Genomic DNA, 20,318 nt, shown 5'->3' with positions numbered 1-20,318 from the left:
TCTTCACACGCAATACATTATAGAAACTCTACACAAACTAGGGTTTTCTATAAATTACCAGAAATCACATCTGCAGCCATCCCAAATACAACAATACTTGGGAGCAACACTCAACACACAAAAAGCGATTGCCACTCCAAGTCCACAAAGGGTCCAAGCGTTGCAAAATATAACATCAAGCATACAGCCAAACCAACACTACCCAGTAAGGTTTGTAATGAAACTTCTAGGCATGATGTCTTCATGCATAGCCATTGTCCCAAACGCAAGATTACACATGCAGCCCTTACAACAGTGCCTAGCAAAACAATGGACACAAGCACAGGGTCAACTCCAAGATCTAGTGTTGGTAGACCGCCAGACACACTTCTCGCTTCAATGGTGGAACCCTATAAAATTAAACCAAGGGCGGCCATTCCAGGACCCAGTGCCTCAAGATGTGATCACAACAGATGATTCCATGATGGGGTGGGGAGCACACCTCAACAAGCACAGCATACAGGGTCAATGGGACAATCAACAAAAACAACTCCACATAAATCATTTAGAACTGTTGGCAGTGTTTCTAGCATTAAAAGAATTTCAACCACTAATAACCCACAAACACATTCTTGTCAAAACCGACAACATGACAACAATGTATTATCTCAACAAACAAGGAGGGACACACTCGTCACAACTGTGCCTCTTAGCACAAAAAAATTGGCATTGGGCAATTAACAATCACATTTGCCTAATAGCACAATACATCCCAGGCATTCAGAACCAGTTAACCGACAATCTCAGTCGAGATCACCAGCAAACTCACGAATGGGAAATTCATCCCCAGATCTTACAGGATCACTTCCTCCGCTGGGGAACACCAAACATAGACCTATTCGCAACAAAAGAAAACGCAAAATGCCAAAACTTTGCATCCAGGTACCCACACCCTCAACCCAAGGGCAATGCACTATAGATCAGTTGGTCAGGGATATTTGCTTACGCTTTTCCCCCTCTCCCACTCATTTCTTATCTGGTCAACAAACTAAGTCAAAACAAACTCAAACTAATACTCATAGCACCAACCTGGGCTTGCCAACCGTGGTACACAACACTGTTGGACTTATCAGAAGTACCTCACATCAAGTTACCAAACATACCAGATCTGTTAACACAACACAAACAACAGATGAGACACCCGAATCCAGCATCGCTCAATCTAGCAATCTGGCTCCTGAAGTCTTAGAATTCGGACATTTAAACCTTACACAAGAGTGTATGGAGGTCATTAAATAAGCTAGGAAACCTACGACAAGACATTGTTATGCAAAGAAATGGAAAATATTTGTTTACTACTGCCACACTAATCAGATTCAACCACTACATGCCTCCACAAAGGATATTGTAAGCTACTTATTACACTTACAAAAGTCAATCTAGCATTCTCTTCCATTAAAATACATCTCACTGCAATAGCTGCCTATCTGCAGATTACACATACAACTTCGCTTTTTAGAATCCCAGTAATCAAAGCATTTATGGAGGGACTAAAAAGAATCATACCCCCAAGGACACCACCAGTACCTTCGTAGAACCTTAACATTGTATTAACACGACTCATGGGACCACCGTTCGAACCCATGCACTCTTGTGAGATGCAATACTTAACTTGGAAAGTAGCCTTCCTAATAGCTATCACATCACTTAGAAGAGTAAGTGAGATACAAGCATTTACTATTCAAGAACCCTTTATGCAAATACATAAACATAAAGTGGTTCTCCATACAAATCCCAAATTCCTACCAAAGGTCATGTCACCATTCCACCTAAACCAAACAGTGGAACTCCCAGTATTCTTTCCACAACCAGACTCAGTGGCCGAAAGAGCCTTACATACATTAGACATAAAAAGAGCACTAATGTATTACATTGACAGAACAAAACAATTTCGTAAAACAAAACAATTGTTTGTAGCCTTCCAAAAACCTCATGCAGGTAATCCTATATCCAAACAAGGCAGCGCCAGATGGATAGTTAAATGTATTCAAACTTGCTATATTAATGCAAAAAGAGATCTACCTATTACACCAAGAGCACATTCCACTAGGAAGAAAGGTGCCACAATGGCTTTTCTTGGGAATATACCTATGACGGAAATTTGTAAGGCAGCCACCTGGTCTACGCCTCATACATTTACTAAGCATTACTGTGTAGATGTGTTAGCAACGCAACAAGCCACAGTAGGACAGGCTGTATTAAGAACATTATTTCAGAAAACTTCAACTCCTACAGGCTAAGCCACCGCATTTGGGGGAGATTACTGCTTATTAGTCTATGCACAGCATGTGTATCTGCAGCTACACATGCCACAGAACGGAAAATGTCACTTACCCAGTGTACATCTGTTCATGGCATGAGACACTGCAGATTCACATGCACCCTCCCACCTCCCCGGGAGCCTGTAGCCGTTATTAGTTGAATGAAAATTGTAAATTTGTAAATAACTATTATTTTAATACACATTATGTACATACATACCTTCCATTGCATGGGCACATCTAGTATACTCACAACTCCTACCTCACCCTCTGCGGGGAAAACAATCTAAGATGGAGTCGACGCCCATGCGCAATGGAGCCAAAAGGGAGGAGTCCCTCGGTCTCGTGACTCGAAAAGACTTCTTCGAAGAAAAACAACTTGTAACACTCCGAGCCCAACACTAGATGGCAGGATAATGCACAGCATGTGAATCTGCAGCGTCTCATGCCACGAACTGACAAGTGACATTTTCCTCATGTATATATATATGATTTTGGCATTTTTGCCTTTCTTAAAGGCAAGTAAGAATTTTTACTTCAAACAGTCAAATAAAGAGAGAAAATCCACAACTCTTTGTTCTTCCATGACTCTGCGCTTCTAGTGTGGAAAGTTGTGGGAAAAGAACTGACGTACGCGTGCCGAGACGGCGTCTATATAGACAACTGTGACGTCATAGACGGCTCCAACGATGCTGATGACGCACGCAGAGCTGGTCGACGTACGTGGATCCGAACTACTCCACCCGACGGCCCACGCAGGGTACTGCTCAGCAGAAAAATTCTGGATTCAAAGCTGACGCCAGGGAATTCTAAGGTAACGAATCTGCAGCTAGATAGAGTCTTCACCAGATACCTCGTTACCAAAGGTAAGTAACTTGTTCTTCTCTCTTCCTCAAGCCTATCGCTTGCTTGTAAATATCTCACTGTTTCTAGGATTTTACTCTAAGATTTTTTTTTTTTTTTAATTATGTTTGCTCCAGTTTAGGGGCTTTCTTCAAGACAATGACATTCAGGGTAGCGTGTTCCTCTCCCGTTCATTTAGGAATGCATTTAGGGGCGCCCCCATGTGTCACTACTGCTGCCTCTGCTTAATTGCCTGGGCAAACGGAGCATACAGACTGGGATTATTGTCACAGATTGCTCTTTCATTACGGGCTCATTCACTGTGGTTGCAATTGGTGCTACCTGTAGAGCATCTCCGTTCCGGGTTGTGGCAGATGGATTTTTAACAGTGTTTTCAACCACCGCAACTCTCATTAATTTCTCTGAGTTTTGAGAGAACCTTCTTTTTAATGTTGTCAGATTTCACATGCAATTGTTTAATCAGTTACAAGCACATCCTGAACTTTCACATGCCCTTTATGGTTATTTACTTTTTAATGTTTGCACTGAGGGCCCTGTTCGTCGTCTAGGAATAGTATCACTGGTTCCGACCAAATGTTTGCTTCTTGTAGGTGGTGCCACTTTCAGATCTTTGTAATACGAGAGGTCGATTATTTCCAATGGTTTATTAGCGACACAAATAACATGGTTAGCCATGGAAGGACCGTCAGTTCATTTTTGTACATCAGTAAGTGTTAAGGAATCAGTAATGGAAGGCATAATATATCCCGTGCCTTCCTCTGTGGCACTGCACAGGAACTTGTTGTTTGGTTGCAGCCAACCTTTCTTCTACATTGATTATTCAGTTTTCTATCAAATCCATAGCATCTGTTAAGTAGTTGGTGATTGAATTAATGGGTTTTGCACCCTTCGAGTATTCTCCCACAGTACATTGGGCAACTTTCTTTTTAGCCATTTTGTAACAAACTAGGGTAACCTCCCCCATTAAATATTAAAATAGTGGTAGTTTCTTACCACAGTAAAGTGCAGGAAGACCCACAAGTCCCGGCCTTGAGCAGCTGTGGGAGGGTACAGATGGGCCCGTCCTTGCCCCAGGTGTATCCTGCACTGCGGGAAGGCCAGTGCACGCTAAAAGCACGTTGGGAGTGGGCAGCCATGCAACCTTGCTGATATGATACAAGCACCTGTTCATGCTGAAGATTGTGGCACTAGTGGTCCCTTACCACGGGACAAGCGGCAAATACTGGGTGATCCGGAGCCCCTCAACACAAGTTTCCAGCGTCCCGTGCTGCAGGAAGGCTAGTGCCCGCTTAGGAGCATTGGGAGTTGGCGGCCACCCCCTTGCTGATGCAATAAAAGCACCCCCTAGGACCGAGGATTGTGGCACTGGTGGTCCCTTACCACTGGACTAGCAGCAAATACTGGGGTGGTCTAGCACCCCTCAACACAAGTCTCTGTAGTGTCCTGCACTTCATTTATTGAAGTTTGGGTCATTTCTATTGATATAAAGGAGTTACTGAAACAAATGTCTTCAATATATTTCTAAGGAGATTTGGCCGTACTGCTGTTGTAATGTTACTGTGGGACTCCTAGCTAGACTGCCTGGAATGATTCAGGCATGTTATTCTATTACTGATAACAATGCTGGAGAACAGCAGTTGAAGATAAGTAACTTTTTCTTACCATTTGAATAAAATGCACAGTCACTAAATGATGCTCATCCCTCACGTTCCATGTGGCATGAATTCATATCATTCTGGATAGCTCCATTCTTCCACACTGAAAGGCTGGAGTGGTTACTTCTAGAGGTGACAAGCTTCTTCTTGTAGCTCTCACATTCTTGAATGATAGCTGCAACAACCTGGCACCAAACACAGACACCACCTCAAGGGAAATGTATTTTCTTTTTTAGATTGAGATTCCTAGTGCATGCTTGCTTCCACAATGCTCAATGTGGACTCTGCTGGCTGTTCCATCAGAGAGACATTTTACTGGTCCCCTGCCTCAGTAACAAAAGTAGATCATATTCAATGCAGAAGCGTTAGCTAGGAAAGGGTTAATGTCAGGTGCTAGCCGGCGCCTACAGGGCCGATCGGGAGATTGTAGTCATTAAGGACTACACTTCCCATGAAGCCCAGCGCGGTAGAGATCGCGTAAAAGTCGGCGCACCCTGGAAAGGGTGTGCGTTATTTGTGCTAATGAGGCAGGTCGGAGCCTCAACGAAGTAGGAGCGGACGGCGTTCCCCAGGGGGGAATTCATCGGCGGCCCGAAAAGAGGAATGAGATTCAGCATGGCCCCCTCCTGGAAACTGACCTTTTACCGGTAGAAGGAGTTCCGAGCTGCTCCTCCTTTCGAATTCCGAGTACTAAGAAGGTGGTAAGCGGCAAGCTTGCTACTTGCCGGAGGCTATCGCCTTTCTTTATTCCTGCATTCCTTACGGCCAGGTTGGGGGTGACTGTCATAAATTGGAGCACTTTACTTTTGAGATACCCTAATAAAGGAACGGCGATCTTATGAGACATAATCTTTTGGCTTTTTGTTGGCGGCGATTCAGAATGAGATTTACTGTTTGCAGGATTCCAAACAGCCGGGACAAATAATTCTTGTCAACATTCACTGAGATATGAACGAAGTACTTCTTCAAATATACGTGACATTAACGAAAGGCTTAGTGGGTTAACTGAATCATAGGAAGAAGTACAAAATAGATTTTCTTCACCTTATTCTTTCTCCTCATGTTCGTTTCGTTATACGTTCTGTAGTATTGTTTAGGAGGAAGGGCGGTGAGACCCTTAGGTGATTATAAGTGGCCGTAGGTGGCTTGGGGCATCCATTGGTGATGCCGATGGAACATAGTCAGGCTTTGGACTAGTTCTGCCCTTATGAGTTATGGGCAGTCCAGGTCGTTTTGGTTTTAGTGAGACCTTATGAGAATAGACAGACAATGTGATAATTAACACTGTGTATTTTTCTTTGCAGTTATCCCGTCCCTGCTGATCCTTCCCCTTCCTTCCCTCGCTTGATTACTCCAATGCACTGTGGGTTTTTTTTATCAGTGACTTGGTGGTGTCAGGAGGTGGACCTTGTTTGCATCACACCGAGTCTGAGGAGTACCTACACCGTGACAGAATAACGCACCCACGAATAATACTCCTCCTGCTCGGTGTAATGCAAAGATGGCATCTATGGATGATGTCTTACAGACGTTAGTGTTAGTGCAGCAAGAGTTGGCAGATTCTAGGGTGGAGGCAGCGGCACTAAGGGACAAGGTAGAAAGGCTTACTAGGAATCCCTTCGATGCCTCAGCATCTACACCGCAGATAACCGTGAACGTCTCCCCTCCAATTCCTTTGGCCAGTCCGGAACGGTTTTCAGGGGACCCCAGGAAAGTTCAGGCCTTTTTAACGCAGTTGTCTCTCCAATTCTCATGTAGACCGGCGTCTTTTCCCTCTAACCTTTCCAGGGTAATGTTCGCTATTTCTTATCTCTCGGGAGATGCAGCCAACTGGGCAGTGCCGTTAGTTAGAAACGATGACCCATTATTATCGGATTGGAATGCCTTTCGGTCGGCCTTTGAGAAGGTGTTTGATCACAGAACAACCACCTTTAGTGCTGATAGAGAATTGCTGGAACTGAGACAGGGGAGGTCTGACCTGGTTACCTATCTTACCACCTTCAATAGACTGGTAGCGGAATCAGAGTGGCCAGAGGAGAAGAGAATGTCTCTCTATTATCAAGGATTAAGAGACGACATGAAGGATATCCTAGCCCAAATAGATCCACAGCCTTCCACGTGTACTGAACTTGTGAATCTTACCTTGAGATTGAATCATCGGCTAGCAGAGAGAAGGGGAGAGCGTAGAGCGGGTGATAGGCGGCCGGTCATTCCAGAAAGAGAGGGGCGACCAGTTCCTAATTCCCCTGATTTATGCGGGGAACCTATGGAAGTGGGAGCCGTTAGGGCACCTCTGTCAAAGGCCGAAAAAGAGAGTAGGAGGGTACAGGGGTTGTGCATGTATTGCGGCAGGAAGGGTCATTATGTGAGAGAATGTCCCCAAAAACCAAGAAAAAGGTTCTCCTACTCCCCCACTCAAAAGGCCGCGGTGACGTCAGGGAAGATATCAGAGAAAGAGGATTTGCCCTTTATAGAACCCCTATCAGGGTTCCGGTTGACTTCTTTGACCCTCTTGCCACCAGAAGAAAAGGCGTCACACCTGTTGTTATCCGTAGAGCTGGTGTCCCAAGATCGAAACCATCCTGTATGGGCAATGATAGACTCAGGAGCCACGGGAAATTTCATAGATGAAGGGGTGGTTAAGAGACTGGGACTTCTGAGAATTCCAAGAAAGAACCCCGAAATTGTGTTGGCAGTTGACGGTACACCACTGAAGTCTGGACCCCTTACTGAACAAACTGAGGATGTGGGGTTGGTTTTCAGTGGAGTATCTCCGGCACGCAGAGAAATAATCAGGCTAGATATAATAGAGGCTCCTCAGTATGAAATAATTTTGGGAATGCCCTGGCTAAGAAAGAGCAATCCTGTTATCGATTGGCAAGCCAAGACGGTTAGTTTTCAGTCCGTGAGGAGTGAGAAAGTCGGTTCCTTATATGATAACCCCCCCGCGTTAGCGTTAGCTCAAGGGTTACAGTTGGCCACAGTGGTGGAGAAAGCGGTGATATTGCCCTCTGTTTACGCCAAGTTCAAGGATTTGTTCGACGAAGGTCAGGCGGAGACATTGCCACCCCATCGTATATACGATTGCAAGATAGATTTGATTCCGGGAGCACTCCTTCCTTCTTGTAGGGTATATGCTCTATCAGACCCAGAAACCAAACATTTGCGAAGATATCTGGACCGTTTCCTGGAAATCGGGTTCATTAGACCATCTTGTTCTCCGGCAGCTTCTCCACTCTTTTTCATAGCTAAAGCGAATAAAGAGTTGAGAACCTGCATCGATTATAGAATGCTGAACAAGAACACGATAAGGAATAGATACCCTCTTCCCCTCATTCCGGTGTTATTGGAACAGGTGAAAGAGGCAACTATCTATACAAGGTTAGATCTGAAGGGGGCTTACCATCTGGTCAGAATCCGTGAAGGGGATGAATGGAAGACGGCGTTTAAGACCCGTTATGGCCTGTTTGAATACTTGGTAATGCCGTTCGGGTTGTGTAACGCCCCGGCGGCTTTCCAATACTTTTTGAACGATGTTCTCAAAGAATACGTAGATCACTTTGTGATCGTCTATATAGATGACATATTGGTGTATTCTACCTCCTTAGAGCGGCACATGGAACATGTTTCCCTAGTACTCCAAGCGTTGCAACAGCACCATCTTTATTGCAAACTGAGCAAATGCGAGTTCCATGTACAGAAGGTTGAGTTCTTGGGGGTGGATTTAAGCCCGGAAGGGTTCTGCATGTCGACAAGAAAAATACAGGCGGTTCAAGAGTGGCCAGTGCCCACTAGTGTGAGAGACGTGCAATGCTTCCTGGGGTTTTCTAATTACTATAGAAAATTCATCTGTCATTTTTCCCACATTGTGTCACCTATAACAAGGTTGCTAAGAAAGGGAGTGTCTTTTGTTTGGTCAGAAGAGGCAGAGGAGGCCTTCTGCTTCTTAAAACAGGCCTTCTGCTCAGCGCCTATACTCCAGCATCCACAGCCAGAAGTACCTTTTATAGTCGAAGCAGATGCCTCGGATATAGCCATTGGGGCTGTGTTATCCCAAAGAAACAAGACCTCAGGACAGCTTCATCCGGTGGCGTTTTTATCTAAGAAGCTATCTGCTGCGGAACTCAATTATACGGTGGCAGAAAAAGAACTACTAGCCATCAAGAAGGCATTTCAGGAATGGAGACACCATCTCTGGGGGGCCCAACACCCGGTCACGGTATATACTGATCACCGAAACCTGCAGTATATGAAGGAGGCTAGACAGCTTACCCAGCGGCAAATGAGGTGGATGCTGTTCTTTTCAGAATATGAGTTTGTAGTAACCTTCCGTCCTGGGGTCGACAATCGCAAGGCAGATTCACTGTCTAGACAAAGGGACGCGAGGAACGTCACTTCAAGACCTGATGAAGCAATCATCCAACCGGAAAAAGTGCTTTGTGCCCTTCATATATCTCACTTCCTAGAAAAGGTCTCTAAGCATAAGTCTGCTGCTCAGTGGAAGGAGTGGGCCGAAGTAAGTCAGGACCGTACCCTTAAGCACGGAATACCGTTGCAAGGTAATCGTTTGTATTTACCAACACCTGAACTTCGAATGCAAGCCTTCAATTGGTGTCATGATGCGGTAACAGCTGGTCATCCGGGGTACACCAAAACTGCGCAAATAGTGCAACGACATTTCAGGTGGAAAGGTTGGGCTAAGGACGTTGCGACATGGGTAGCTCGGTGTGAGATATGTGCTCGATCCAAGGGAGAAAACGCGAAGAGCCAGGGCAAGCTGATGCCTTTGCCCACTCCGGAAAAACCATGGCAAACCATCAGCGTGGATTTTGTGGTAGGATTGCCAATGGATCAGGGGTACAATGCTATCATGGTGGTAATCGATAGTCTTACCAAGATGGGTCACTTTCTCCCTTGTAGAAACCTACCTACAGCAAGTCAGACCGCCCATCTAATTCTGTCTCAAGTGGTGCGGTTACATGGTTTACCAAGAACCATTATTTCAGACAGAGGCCCCCAGTTCGTTGCTAGGTTTTGGCGCATGTGGTGCAAGGTTCTGCGCATTGAATCCGCCCTATCCACCAGTTTTCACCCACAAACCGATGGCCAGACGGAGCGTCTCAACCAAACCCTGAAGAAATATCTGAGGTGCTATGCAAAAGACACGCAGGAATCGTGGGTGTCATTGCTATGGCTGGCCGAACTATCGTACAACAATGCTTGGCATAGCTCGATAAGGGAGTCTCCTTTTCGTGCTAACACAGGGTTCCACGCGGAGATGTTGCCCATAATCATACCTCGGGAAGTCACGGATCAACCTACTGTCCATGCTATGGTTAAGAACCTACAATCCATGCAAAAGAAAATACGATTTAATTTGGATAAAGCCAAGGAACAGTATAAGAAATGGGGTGATGTACATCGGCGTGAGGGGCCGGTGTACCAGCCAGGGGACCGAGTGTGGCTTTCCACCAAGTATATACGTTTTAAGATGCGTAGCATCTTTCATCCTCGTTACATTGGTCCTTATGAGGTGGTACGCAAGATAAACCCTGTGGCTTACCGTCTCAACTTACCTGCTTCCTTAAGAATCCATCCGGTGTTTCATTGCAGCCTTTTGAAGCCAGCTCTGTCCGCGACCCGGCGGGCGGTGCCTCCGGTGGTTAGAGACGGACAGCTGGAGTATGAGGTGCGCAAAGTGTTGGATTCCAAACTACGGGGGGGTAAGTTATGGTACTTGGTGTCGTGGAAAGGGTATGAGGCCGAGGAAGATTCATGGGAGCCGGAAGGCAATGTTCATGCCCCTAGGGCGGTGCAACGGTTTCATGCTTGTCATCCCACTAAACCTGGCCCTAGGAGACGCTTTGGAGGTGGGCGTACTGTCAGGTGCTAGCCGGCGCCTACAGGGCCGATCGGGAGATTGTAGTCATTAAGGACTACACTTCCCATGAAGCCCAGCGCGGTAGAGATCGCGTAAAAGTCGGCGCACCCTGGAAAGGGTGTGCGTTATTTGTGCTAATGAGGCAGGTCGGAGCCTCAACGAAGTAGGAGCGGACGGCGTTCCCCAGGGGGGAATTCATCGGCGGCCCGAAAAGAGGAATGAGATTCAGCATGGCCCCCTCCTGGAAACTGACCTTTTACCGGTAGAAGGAGTTCCGAGCTGCTCCTCCTTTCGAATTCCGAGTACTAAGAAGGTGGTAAGCGGCAAGCTTGCTACTTGCCGGAGGCTATCGCCTTTCTTTATTCCTGCATTCCTTACGGCCAGGTTGGGGGTGACTGTCATAAATTGGAGCACTTTACTTTTGAGATACCCTAATAAAGGAACGGCGATCTTATGAGACATAATCTTTTGGCTTTTTGTTGGCGGCGATTCAGAATGAGATTTACTGTTTGCAGGATTCCAAACAGCCGGGACAAATAATTCTTGTCAACATTCACTGAGATATGAACGAAGTACTTCTTCAAATATACGTGACATTAACGAAAGGCTTAGTGGGTTAACTGAATCATAGGAAGAAGTACAAAATAGATTTTCTTCACCTTATTCTTTCTCCTCATGTTCGTTTCGTTATACGTTCTGTAGTATTGTTTAGGAGGAAGGGCGGTGAGACCCTTAGGTGATTATAAGTGGCCGTAGGTGGCTTGGGGCATCCATTGGTGATGCCGATGGAACATAGTCAGGCTTTGGACTAGTTCTGCCCTTATGAGTTATGGGCAGTCCAGGTCGTTTTGGTTTTAGTGAGACCTTATGAGAATAGACAGACAATGTGATAATTAACACTGTGTATTTTTCTTTGCAGTTATCCCGTCCCTGCTGATCCTTCCCCTTCCTTCCCTCGCTTGATTACTCCAATGCACTGTGGGTTTTTTTTATCAGTGACTTGGTGGTGTCAGGAGGTGGACCTTGTTTGCATCACACCGAGTCTGAGGAGTACCTACACCGTGACAGTTAATGTTTTTGTTATGGTTCGTGATACAGGCCTGTTCCTTTACTTTTTTGTTCAGCATAGGTGCCACATTGTGCCAGAATGTGAGTGCATTGATTCCCACTGTTCTTTCATCATCAACATCAATTCTATTGGTTGGATCATTGCCTTTCCAGGAACACCACCGCGCTTCTGACCTGCATGCCCCAAGCTTCTTAGCAGTGTAGTTCTAGAGTTGATGCTTTCTAAGGCAAATCCTGGAGTATATCCGTGGCTAATGCAAATGTCGAAGGCAATTTGAGTAGAAACCATATTTATTTCTGCAAAACTCTTGAGGATGTTTCAGTGTTTTAAGCAACATTTGTGGTGTATCCCATGTTCCTATCCACACTTTTCATCATAATCGAAATTGCAAGTTGGGACCTTCCAGAGTCCCTACCTTGCAGACCTACTTGCACAGCAAGTTAGTAAACCGTGCATGATTACTCACCCAGTAAAGAGCCACCACAATGTATGTTATCGCATAAGCATTACAATACCAGCGGCATCACTGTTGCAAGTTAACCCTGGGCAAGTGGCCTAAAAGAAGACTTTACACAGTTCTTAAACCCTCCCTATCTAACACATGAGGAGTTACTCCGGTGTAAGCCTGGGTAGAGCCCATCAGCAGATGTTCAACTTGAGGCAACAAAGGTCCATGCGTCCAGAAGATGCACCGAAGGGAGCCAAAATGAACATAAAGATCTGCAGCATGACCTGATTAAATGTTGCAACCTGCTGCAAAGCTGACGATGGCAGCTGGAATGTGGATACCATCGACCTCAAGTTGGGCATAGGGTCTGTTTTGGACACTGAAGATGAGGTTGGGTGACATACCTTCCGACTGTGTTCTCCCACTGGAGCAGGATCATCTGTATGTCTAGGAGTACCAAGTGTTAATTTTTGTACTTCGTCCTCTACTTTCCTTTCAACCTTGCCTTAAACCTATCTGACGAGGGTGACCTCAGTGCACCTCGGTTCCTGTGATTTGCCACTGAGAGCTTGTTCCCACTTTCCTTGATGGCTCATGGGTACATCAAGCAACTCTTGTTGCATGGCTTGAAGTCCTGCTTTGACCCAGGGCACGAGAAGCAGACATGAGTTTGGTCCTTCCCAACATGTGCTCCCAATGCACACGGCATAGTTTGAAACCTTTCATCTTAGGGCGCAACCTTCCTCCACACTGCTAAAATTTGAAAATTAATTGGAAAAACAAAATCGGTGGAAGCAGAACTCCAGATCTGTGTGTTCAGATGAGGAAAAGGAGTAACTGATGTCGGGACACATGTCTGGTGCCTTTATGTGGCTCTGTGTCATCATGCCTGGAGGCAGGACAGAGTTGCACAGGGGGTCAGTGGTACTTCCTGTTGATGTGCAGCGGATATTACGCAAGTTTATGGATCCAGTGTGGTATTAGGGGAGAGTCACTAGACGAGGAGGCTGTAGTCAGAGTATCCACCAGAAAGAGGGTTACCAATAGAAAGTAACTTATTATTTACAGCACAGGTATTCTTTATTTATAACCCACCCTGTATTTCATATTACCTTAGAACCAGTTATCACGTGAGGTAATTTCAAGAGAAGTAGAGGCATATCAGAAGCTCTAACATATCAAGGTCGAGTTAGGCCATAATGCAAGCAAGGAAAATACCCCTCTAGTAACAGCTTAGTCATAAAATCGCAGTTGTAAGTGGGAACCAGAGGAACCCTTATGCCCTGGTCCCCCAGTTTCACTGCACCGACTGCACTATTGATAGCTAGGCCCCTGAACTGCAGGTAACCTGACACAGCATTGCACATCTTTCTCCATTAATCACATCACGTAAATTGATTTTGCACAATGTTTGAACCTCATGATTGGATGCTGTATGTTTTTTTTATTGTTGTAGTTTTGCATTTGAAACCCTTACTATACACTTGCTCCTATGTTTGAGGTTTTCATACAGCAGTTTCACACTGGAAAGAGATTTAATCCTGTCTTGCACCGGATTAGGTGACTGTTTCCAGAGGGAAATATGTTGGAAACTAGTTTGTGTCTATCAACAAAATGTCAGGTTTCTGGATGTACCAAAACTTTCCAGGTCATTACCACTACCACTTACCCCTCACTAGTAGAATTTAAACATCATGTTACACCTTAATGACATAATATAACATATTTGCGAATCCCTTTGTGAATGCAAATACAAGTTTTGTGAATAGGTGACTTAGCACTTTAAGAGCAAGCCATATGAGCATGTAAGTGTACAGAGGGTTCAAAATGCAGCAACCCGTCTGTTGCTAGACATCCCTAGAAGGTCCTCTGTTAAAGCAGGGCTAGTGTCCCTACATTGGTTACCTGTGGTACAGCGCATTAAATTCAAGGCTTTGTGTTGTATCCACAGGGCACTGTACAACAGGGGTCCCCCTATATTGAAGACCCTGGCCTCCTTTTATAAGCCAAATAGAGAACAAAAAAAATCTAGATTGGGGGGGTGGTGCCACGCTGGCCTTTCAGGGGGCCAAACTGTGGAACGCCCTACCCATTAGCCTTCGACAGACTGGCAATGAATATACCTTTCGGAAGTCCCTAAAAACTTGGTTGTTCTAGTGCTGAAGGTCCCCCCTCTGTCTATTTCTGGTCCTGGTAATTTAGCGCTGAGAAGCCTTATGGTAGCCATGTGCTCTATAAATTATATAACATAACATAACTTGCATGCCATTATTACTTTGAGGGTCAGCCCATATGTTGCTTGAAGTTCTTAAGCCAGCGCAGTGAATTATAAGAAGGCCATCACTCAATATGACCTTCATTATAAAATGCATGCGTACTTACATGATATAATGTGTTCATGTCAGGATTTCCTGAATTACAGCAGGTTGGTTTTGATCTGTGCTGCTGGTAAATTGGTCAAGTGGTGATGAGTGACGTGTCGGTAAAGTGGACACAGTGGTATGAAAGAGATCCCAGGTAGGAACATGCATGATAGCTGAATGGGATGCTGAATGATTGCAAACGGCAAATCAAAGAGAATATGGTTGAGGAGGTCAGTAATGATTTGAAAGATGTGAATCTTTTCAGTCATTGGATATATGTAATGCATGGATCCTGAAGTTGAAAGGGCGAGTAACTATGACCATAGAGAAGTGTGAGAGGAGGTAATGATGACCATGGAAAAATATTTTTAGTAATTATGGTAAGAGGAAGTATTCATGGCAATGGGTTTACAACAGGTCTGTTTGTGGTTGACTTACAGCTGAAGAGGCCACTGAAAGCCTAATGAACCTCAGCCCTTCAGACATGAAGAACCTTCTTCATCACATTCTCAGTGGCAAGGAGTTTGGGGTAGAAAGAAGTGGTAAGTGTTTCAAGTACACTGCTTGTGTGATTGATTCCCTCATTTCACTGTGCATCTGAACTGTAAGCTCAAATCAATCTCTTTGAAGGCCAGCAGAGAAACATGTAAAAAGTAATTATTATAAATAGTTTCCAATTGTTTTTTTGTGCAGTGGAGCTGACCTTTACTTAGAGCTCTTGCTACATATTCAGATTGCATAGTCGTTACCCTTTCACTTAATCTAAATTCTTCCATCAGTGCATTGTGATACTGTATAAGTATGAAGGTCTGACACACCATGCAGCTGTAATGTGCCCACAATCTTTCCTTTGTTGTGGACATCACATTGTATTTTTGTTTTTGACAGTTTATGGGTACCCTGATCCCTCTAGACCTCTCAAACTGCACATTGATGTTCTTCACAGTTATGCTTTAATGAAGTATGAGAGGTGAGGCGGCCCGCATTTATTTCATTATTTCCTAGGTTTATATTGTGCAAACCAGAGCCAAAAGACACCAGAGCACTTTACATAATAGGAAATAATAACACATGGTACGTATATAAGAATAATTTTAATAATGTATTCATACCCCTTCACAAACCTCTTACAGTAACCAATCAAGCCAACGAATGCCCTGACTTGAGTCTGGGTTGTAGGAGCTTCCCAGTCCAGAATTGTCTGAATCTTGGGATGTAATTATTGCACTTGGCCTCCACCTACAAGGTGGCCCAAGTATACAACGGTGCCCTGTCCTATCTGGCATTTAGATGCCTTAATAGAAAGGTCTGTAGATTGCAGAGCCTGCAAAACCTTTTCCAGGCGGAACAGGTGATCCTGCTAGGAGGCGCTAAAGACATCAATATCATCTAGATATGTTGCACTGAAGGACGCCAAGGCTGCAAGGGATTGATTCACCAACCTTTGGAAGGGGGCAGGGGTATTCTTTAAACTAAAGGGCATAACGGTGAACTGATCATGCCCATCAGGTGTAGAGAATGCAGTCCTTTCTTTTGCTCCTGGTGCCATGCAAATTTGGCAGTAGCTTGCAGTCAAGTCAAAGGTACTGAGAAACTTTGCTGCACCTAATTTGTCTATCACCTCATCAGCCCTTGAAATAGGGTGAGCATCTGTCTTGGTGTCTGAGTTGAGACTTCTGTAGTCCACACAGAACCTCATTTCTTTTTTCCACCGCAGGAATGAGGCTTGGGGACTAAGACTACTGGGCTAGCCCAGGGACTGTTAGAGGGTTCAATATTCCTTAAATCTTCATGTTGACTTCAGCTTTTCTTAACTTGATCAGACTGCCAATAGATGTTGGATTTGACAGGCATCCTATCTCCAGTGTCCGCATCATGGGATACACCATAGTGTCTGTCCAGATATTAAGGAGAAAAACTCTGCATACTGCTGTAGGCCTTGCAGTGAGGCAGTTGAGTGTGTCTGAGTAGACAACTCCATCTTCTGACCCATCTTTAGGGTTGTTGGAGAGGAGATCAGGGTGAGGTTCACTCTCTGCTTCCTGATCCTCATCAGTAACCATCAACATAGTTACATCATCCCAGTCACAGAAAAGCTTGAGGCGGGTCCCATGGATCACCCTTTTGGGTGTCCTGCTAGTGTCCAGTTCTACCACGTACGTGACCTCACTTTTCTTTTCTAGGATAGGGTAAGGGCCACTCCACCTGTCCTGAAGTGCCCTGGGAACCACAGGCTCCAGAACCCACACCTTCTTCCCTGGCTCCACCAGTGCAGTCTTTTAATCATACCACTGCTTCTGGAGCTGTTGGCTGACCTTAAAGTTTTTGGATGCTTTTTCTATATACTCTGCATCCTAGAGCCAAGGGCCAGTACATAGTCCACTACATCTTGCTTAGACTTGTGGAGAGGACTCTCCCAACCCTCCTTCACAAGTGGTCCCCTAACAGGGTGGCCGAACAAAAGGTCAAAGGGGGAAAACCCTAGTCCCCTCTGAGGCAGCTCCCTGTTGGTAAAAAGCAAGTATGGCAAAAGGAAATCCGATCTCCTTTTGAGTTTTTCAGGGAGTTCCATGATCATGCCTTTCAATCTGTTGTTGAACCTTTCAACAGGTCCATTGGTTTGTGGATGGTATGGCCTGGTAAACTTGTAAGTCACCCACACTCATTCCACATGTGTTTTAGGTAAGCTGCCATGAAGTTGGCACCTCTGTCAGAAACCAACTCGTTATGAACCCTACCATGGTAAAGATACCAATGAGGGCTTTGGCTACTGCAGGAGCTGTAGTAGAGCTAAGGGGAATTGCTTCAGGATACCTGGTAGCATGATCCACTCATACCAGAATATATTGGTTTAGTGAGGCTGTGGATGGTTCAAGTGAACCCACTATATCCACACCAACCCTTTCAAAGGGAACCCCATCCACTGATAGTGGAAGTAGGGGGTCTTTGGGTGGCTATCTGCCTTACCACTGGCTTGGCAGAGGACATAGGAGCTGCAAAACTCCTCCACCCTTTGTGACATGTTGGGCCAGTAGGAATGGGTGACTAGCATATTCCATGTTTTAGTTTGGCCCAGATGCCCAGCTAGGGGATGTCATGTGCTAGAGTGAGGATGAATTCCCTGAACTGCTGAGGCAGTACCACTCGCCTGGTAGCACCAGGTTTGGGGTCTCTGGTCTCAGTGTACAAGAGTCCCTCCTCTCAGTTTACCCTGTGGGAGTCACTGACATCTCCTTTTTCCTGTGCAGCAGCTTGCTGCCTCAGGCCTTAAAGAGTGGAAGAGGTTCTCTGTCCCTGGAACCGCTGGTCCCTAGAGGGTACCCCTGGCCCCAAGAGCTCTACCTGGTAAGGATCAAGTTCCATGGGCTCAGTTCTCTCTGAGGATGTTAAGACTTCTTCTTGAGAAGAGGAGTCATGTGCTGTACAGAAGCTGGTCCCCCAATCTTCTTGCCATCTCTCTTGGCAGGTTGGGCCATTATGCCAGGCTCCAACACTTCTTTTTCATCCTGTGCTCAGCTTTGTGCTTTAGTATTCACACATACCATCTCAGGGATTCTCAGCACGGTTGCATGGGTTTTGAGTTTTACCTCGGCCCAAGCTGAGGACTCCAGGTCATTCCCTAACAGGCATTCAACTGGGATTGCAGAAGAGATCCCCACATGTTGCAGACCAGCATCCCCTCCCCATTCTAAGGTCACCATAGCCATGGGATGGACCGTAGTTACATTGTCAGCATTGGTGACTAGATAAGTCTGTCCAGCCAGATACCATAGTGACCTGTATCCCTCAGGGCTTCTCCTTAGTCCCATTAACTAAGGGATGCTGTCTGTATTTGTTCATATTAGGGGGGCAAACAGCAAGAGTGGCAACATCTACCTCACCCTCAGAAACTAAAGTAGCTTCAGTGTGAACCCTGATTTGCTCTGTGCACATTGTTGATCCCACCTGACGACTGGCTATACCAGAGCTAGCTGGTGCAGTACTAGAGGAATTCTTTTTGAGGCAGGCAACGTCTCCAGTTTGGTGTCCATTCTGTCTACAGTTGAAACACAAGCCCTTTTTGGGATCAAATGTTTTTACCTTTGTACCCGTGGGAAGATTGTGAAGAGGTTTGGGGCCCACCCTCCTGCTCAGGTTTTTAAGGGGTCTTTAAAAGACTTATTACTTATTAGGTGTCTCACTACCCTTCCCCTGGGGAGGCTTTGTAAACCCTTTCTTTTGGTCACCCCCAGTGGAAGTCTTGGTCACCCTAGTTTCGACTCAGTGGTCTGCCTTCTTTCACAATTCTTGTGGAGAAATTGGACCTAGGTCTACCAGATACTGATGCATCTTTTCATTGAAGCAGTTACTTAAAATGTGTTCTTTCATAAACAAGTTATAAAACCCATCATAGTCATGCACTTCACTTCCAGTTAACCAACCATCTAGTGTTTTCACTGCGTAGTCGACAAAATAAACCCAGTAATGGCCTGACATTTTGTGAGCCTCCCTCAAAACTAATTCCATACTCCTCAGTGGTGAATCCAAAGCCCTCAATCATGGAAGCTTCCATGCGCTGATATGATTCAGCATCTGCACCAGTGAGCGTGAGGAGCCTATATCTACACTTACCAGTGAACTGTTCCCAAAGGAGAGGATCGCCAGTGAGACTTTTTCAATCTTCTAGATCTATAGGCCCTCTCAAAAGCTGTGAACCACTTAGTGATGTCATCACCCTCCTCATACTTGGGGAAATTCCCTTTGGGGATTTAAGAGGTATCAGAGTGCTCTCTGTCCATGGGTGCTAGGCTTAGGCTCTTGTCCGGTTTAAAGACTAAAAACATGGCGTTTTTTTACAATCAGTAACTTGCAGAGGGTCTAGCATTGCATAAAAGGGGATGTCACTGTGTACATGGGAGAGTAAACAAATTCTGTTTTGCCTGGGTTCAATTTGATGTGGTGGTGTGTTATGCACAATTTTGTGGCACAAAACCGCTATGTCCTCTAGAGATGAAATGTTCATATATTACTGGCTATCGTCCTTGTACAGCCTGTCTTCGGTAAGATTCAAACTAGTTTAGGACTGTGTTTAGAGATCCATTCATTGTTTTACGGTTTGTTGTAGTGAGGTATAATTCAGAGTGTCAAACACTGCTGACAGGTCTATAAGGCAAGAAATAGTTTCATCAGATACATGCATTGCATTGTCCACTGTTTGAACTCCCACCTGTCCGATTCCTGGCTCTTGCCTTCTCTGTCCGATTTGATTATAATTAAGACAATAATTCTGAATTGTGTTATGAACCTTACACAGTTGTGTATGTTCCTTGTTATTCAGAACACTTATTGTTACTATGTGTTCTTCTTCTCCAGTGCGTTCTATTGATTCTGCTGTCAGTCCTGCAATATCCATCCACGAGTTGGGAGCAGTAGGAGCAACAAAAACTGAAAGAGCTGGAATCAGCAAGCTGAAGAGCGAGATGAAACAGGTGACCCTGGTTCTATCAAAGTAATGTTAACTAACTAGATGAGGCATTGCATCACTAGCTGGGTGAGGGGATGACTCTGGCTTTCTGGCATGGTGTTGTATGTATGAAGCACCTCCTACATTATCTGTTGGTTCTAAGTACAGTGAAAGCTAGGGTTTTAACCCACAGATAAAAAACTTTTAATTGTGTTTGCCACATGTACAGGTGGATTAGTTCATTCATGTATTTTATGTTTTTTTGTTGAGAACAAACCTGTGCAATTAAGAAGTC

The 20,318-nt window shown here is 45.1% G+C and overlaps 1 protein-coding gene across 2 annotated transcripts in view; it reads left to right on the top strand.

Annotated features, from left to right (window-relative positions):
- Window positions 1-20,318, top strand: part of PHKA1 (phosphorylase kinase regulatory subunit alpha 1) — a 967,577-nt gene that overhangs the window by 729,214 nt on the left and 218,045 nt on the right. For both annotated transcript variants that reach the window (XM_069211854.1, XM_069211853.1), the window contains exons 26-27: window positions 15,021-15,122; window positions 19,933-20,048. In XM_069211854.1, the coding sequence (XP_069067955.1) occupies window positions 15,021-15,122; window positions 19,933-20,048 (218 nt within the window). The remainder of the gene's footprint in view (window positions 1-15,020; window positions 15,123-19,932; window positions 20,049-20,318) is intronic.

Source organism: Pleurodeles waltl, chromosome 10, assembly GCF_031143425.1.
Source record: "Pleurodeles waltl isolate 20211129_DDA chromosome 10, aPleWal1.hap1.20221129, whole genome shotgun sequence".
Lineage (NCBI taxonomy): Eukaryota > Metazoa > Chordata > Amphibia > Caudata > Salamandridae > Pleurodeles > Pleurodeles waltl.
Note: the sequence above shows the minus strand (reverse complement) of the source record. Positions and strands in the feature narration are given on the sequence as shown.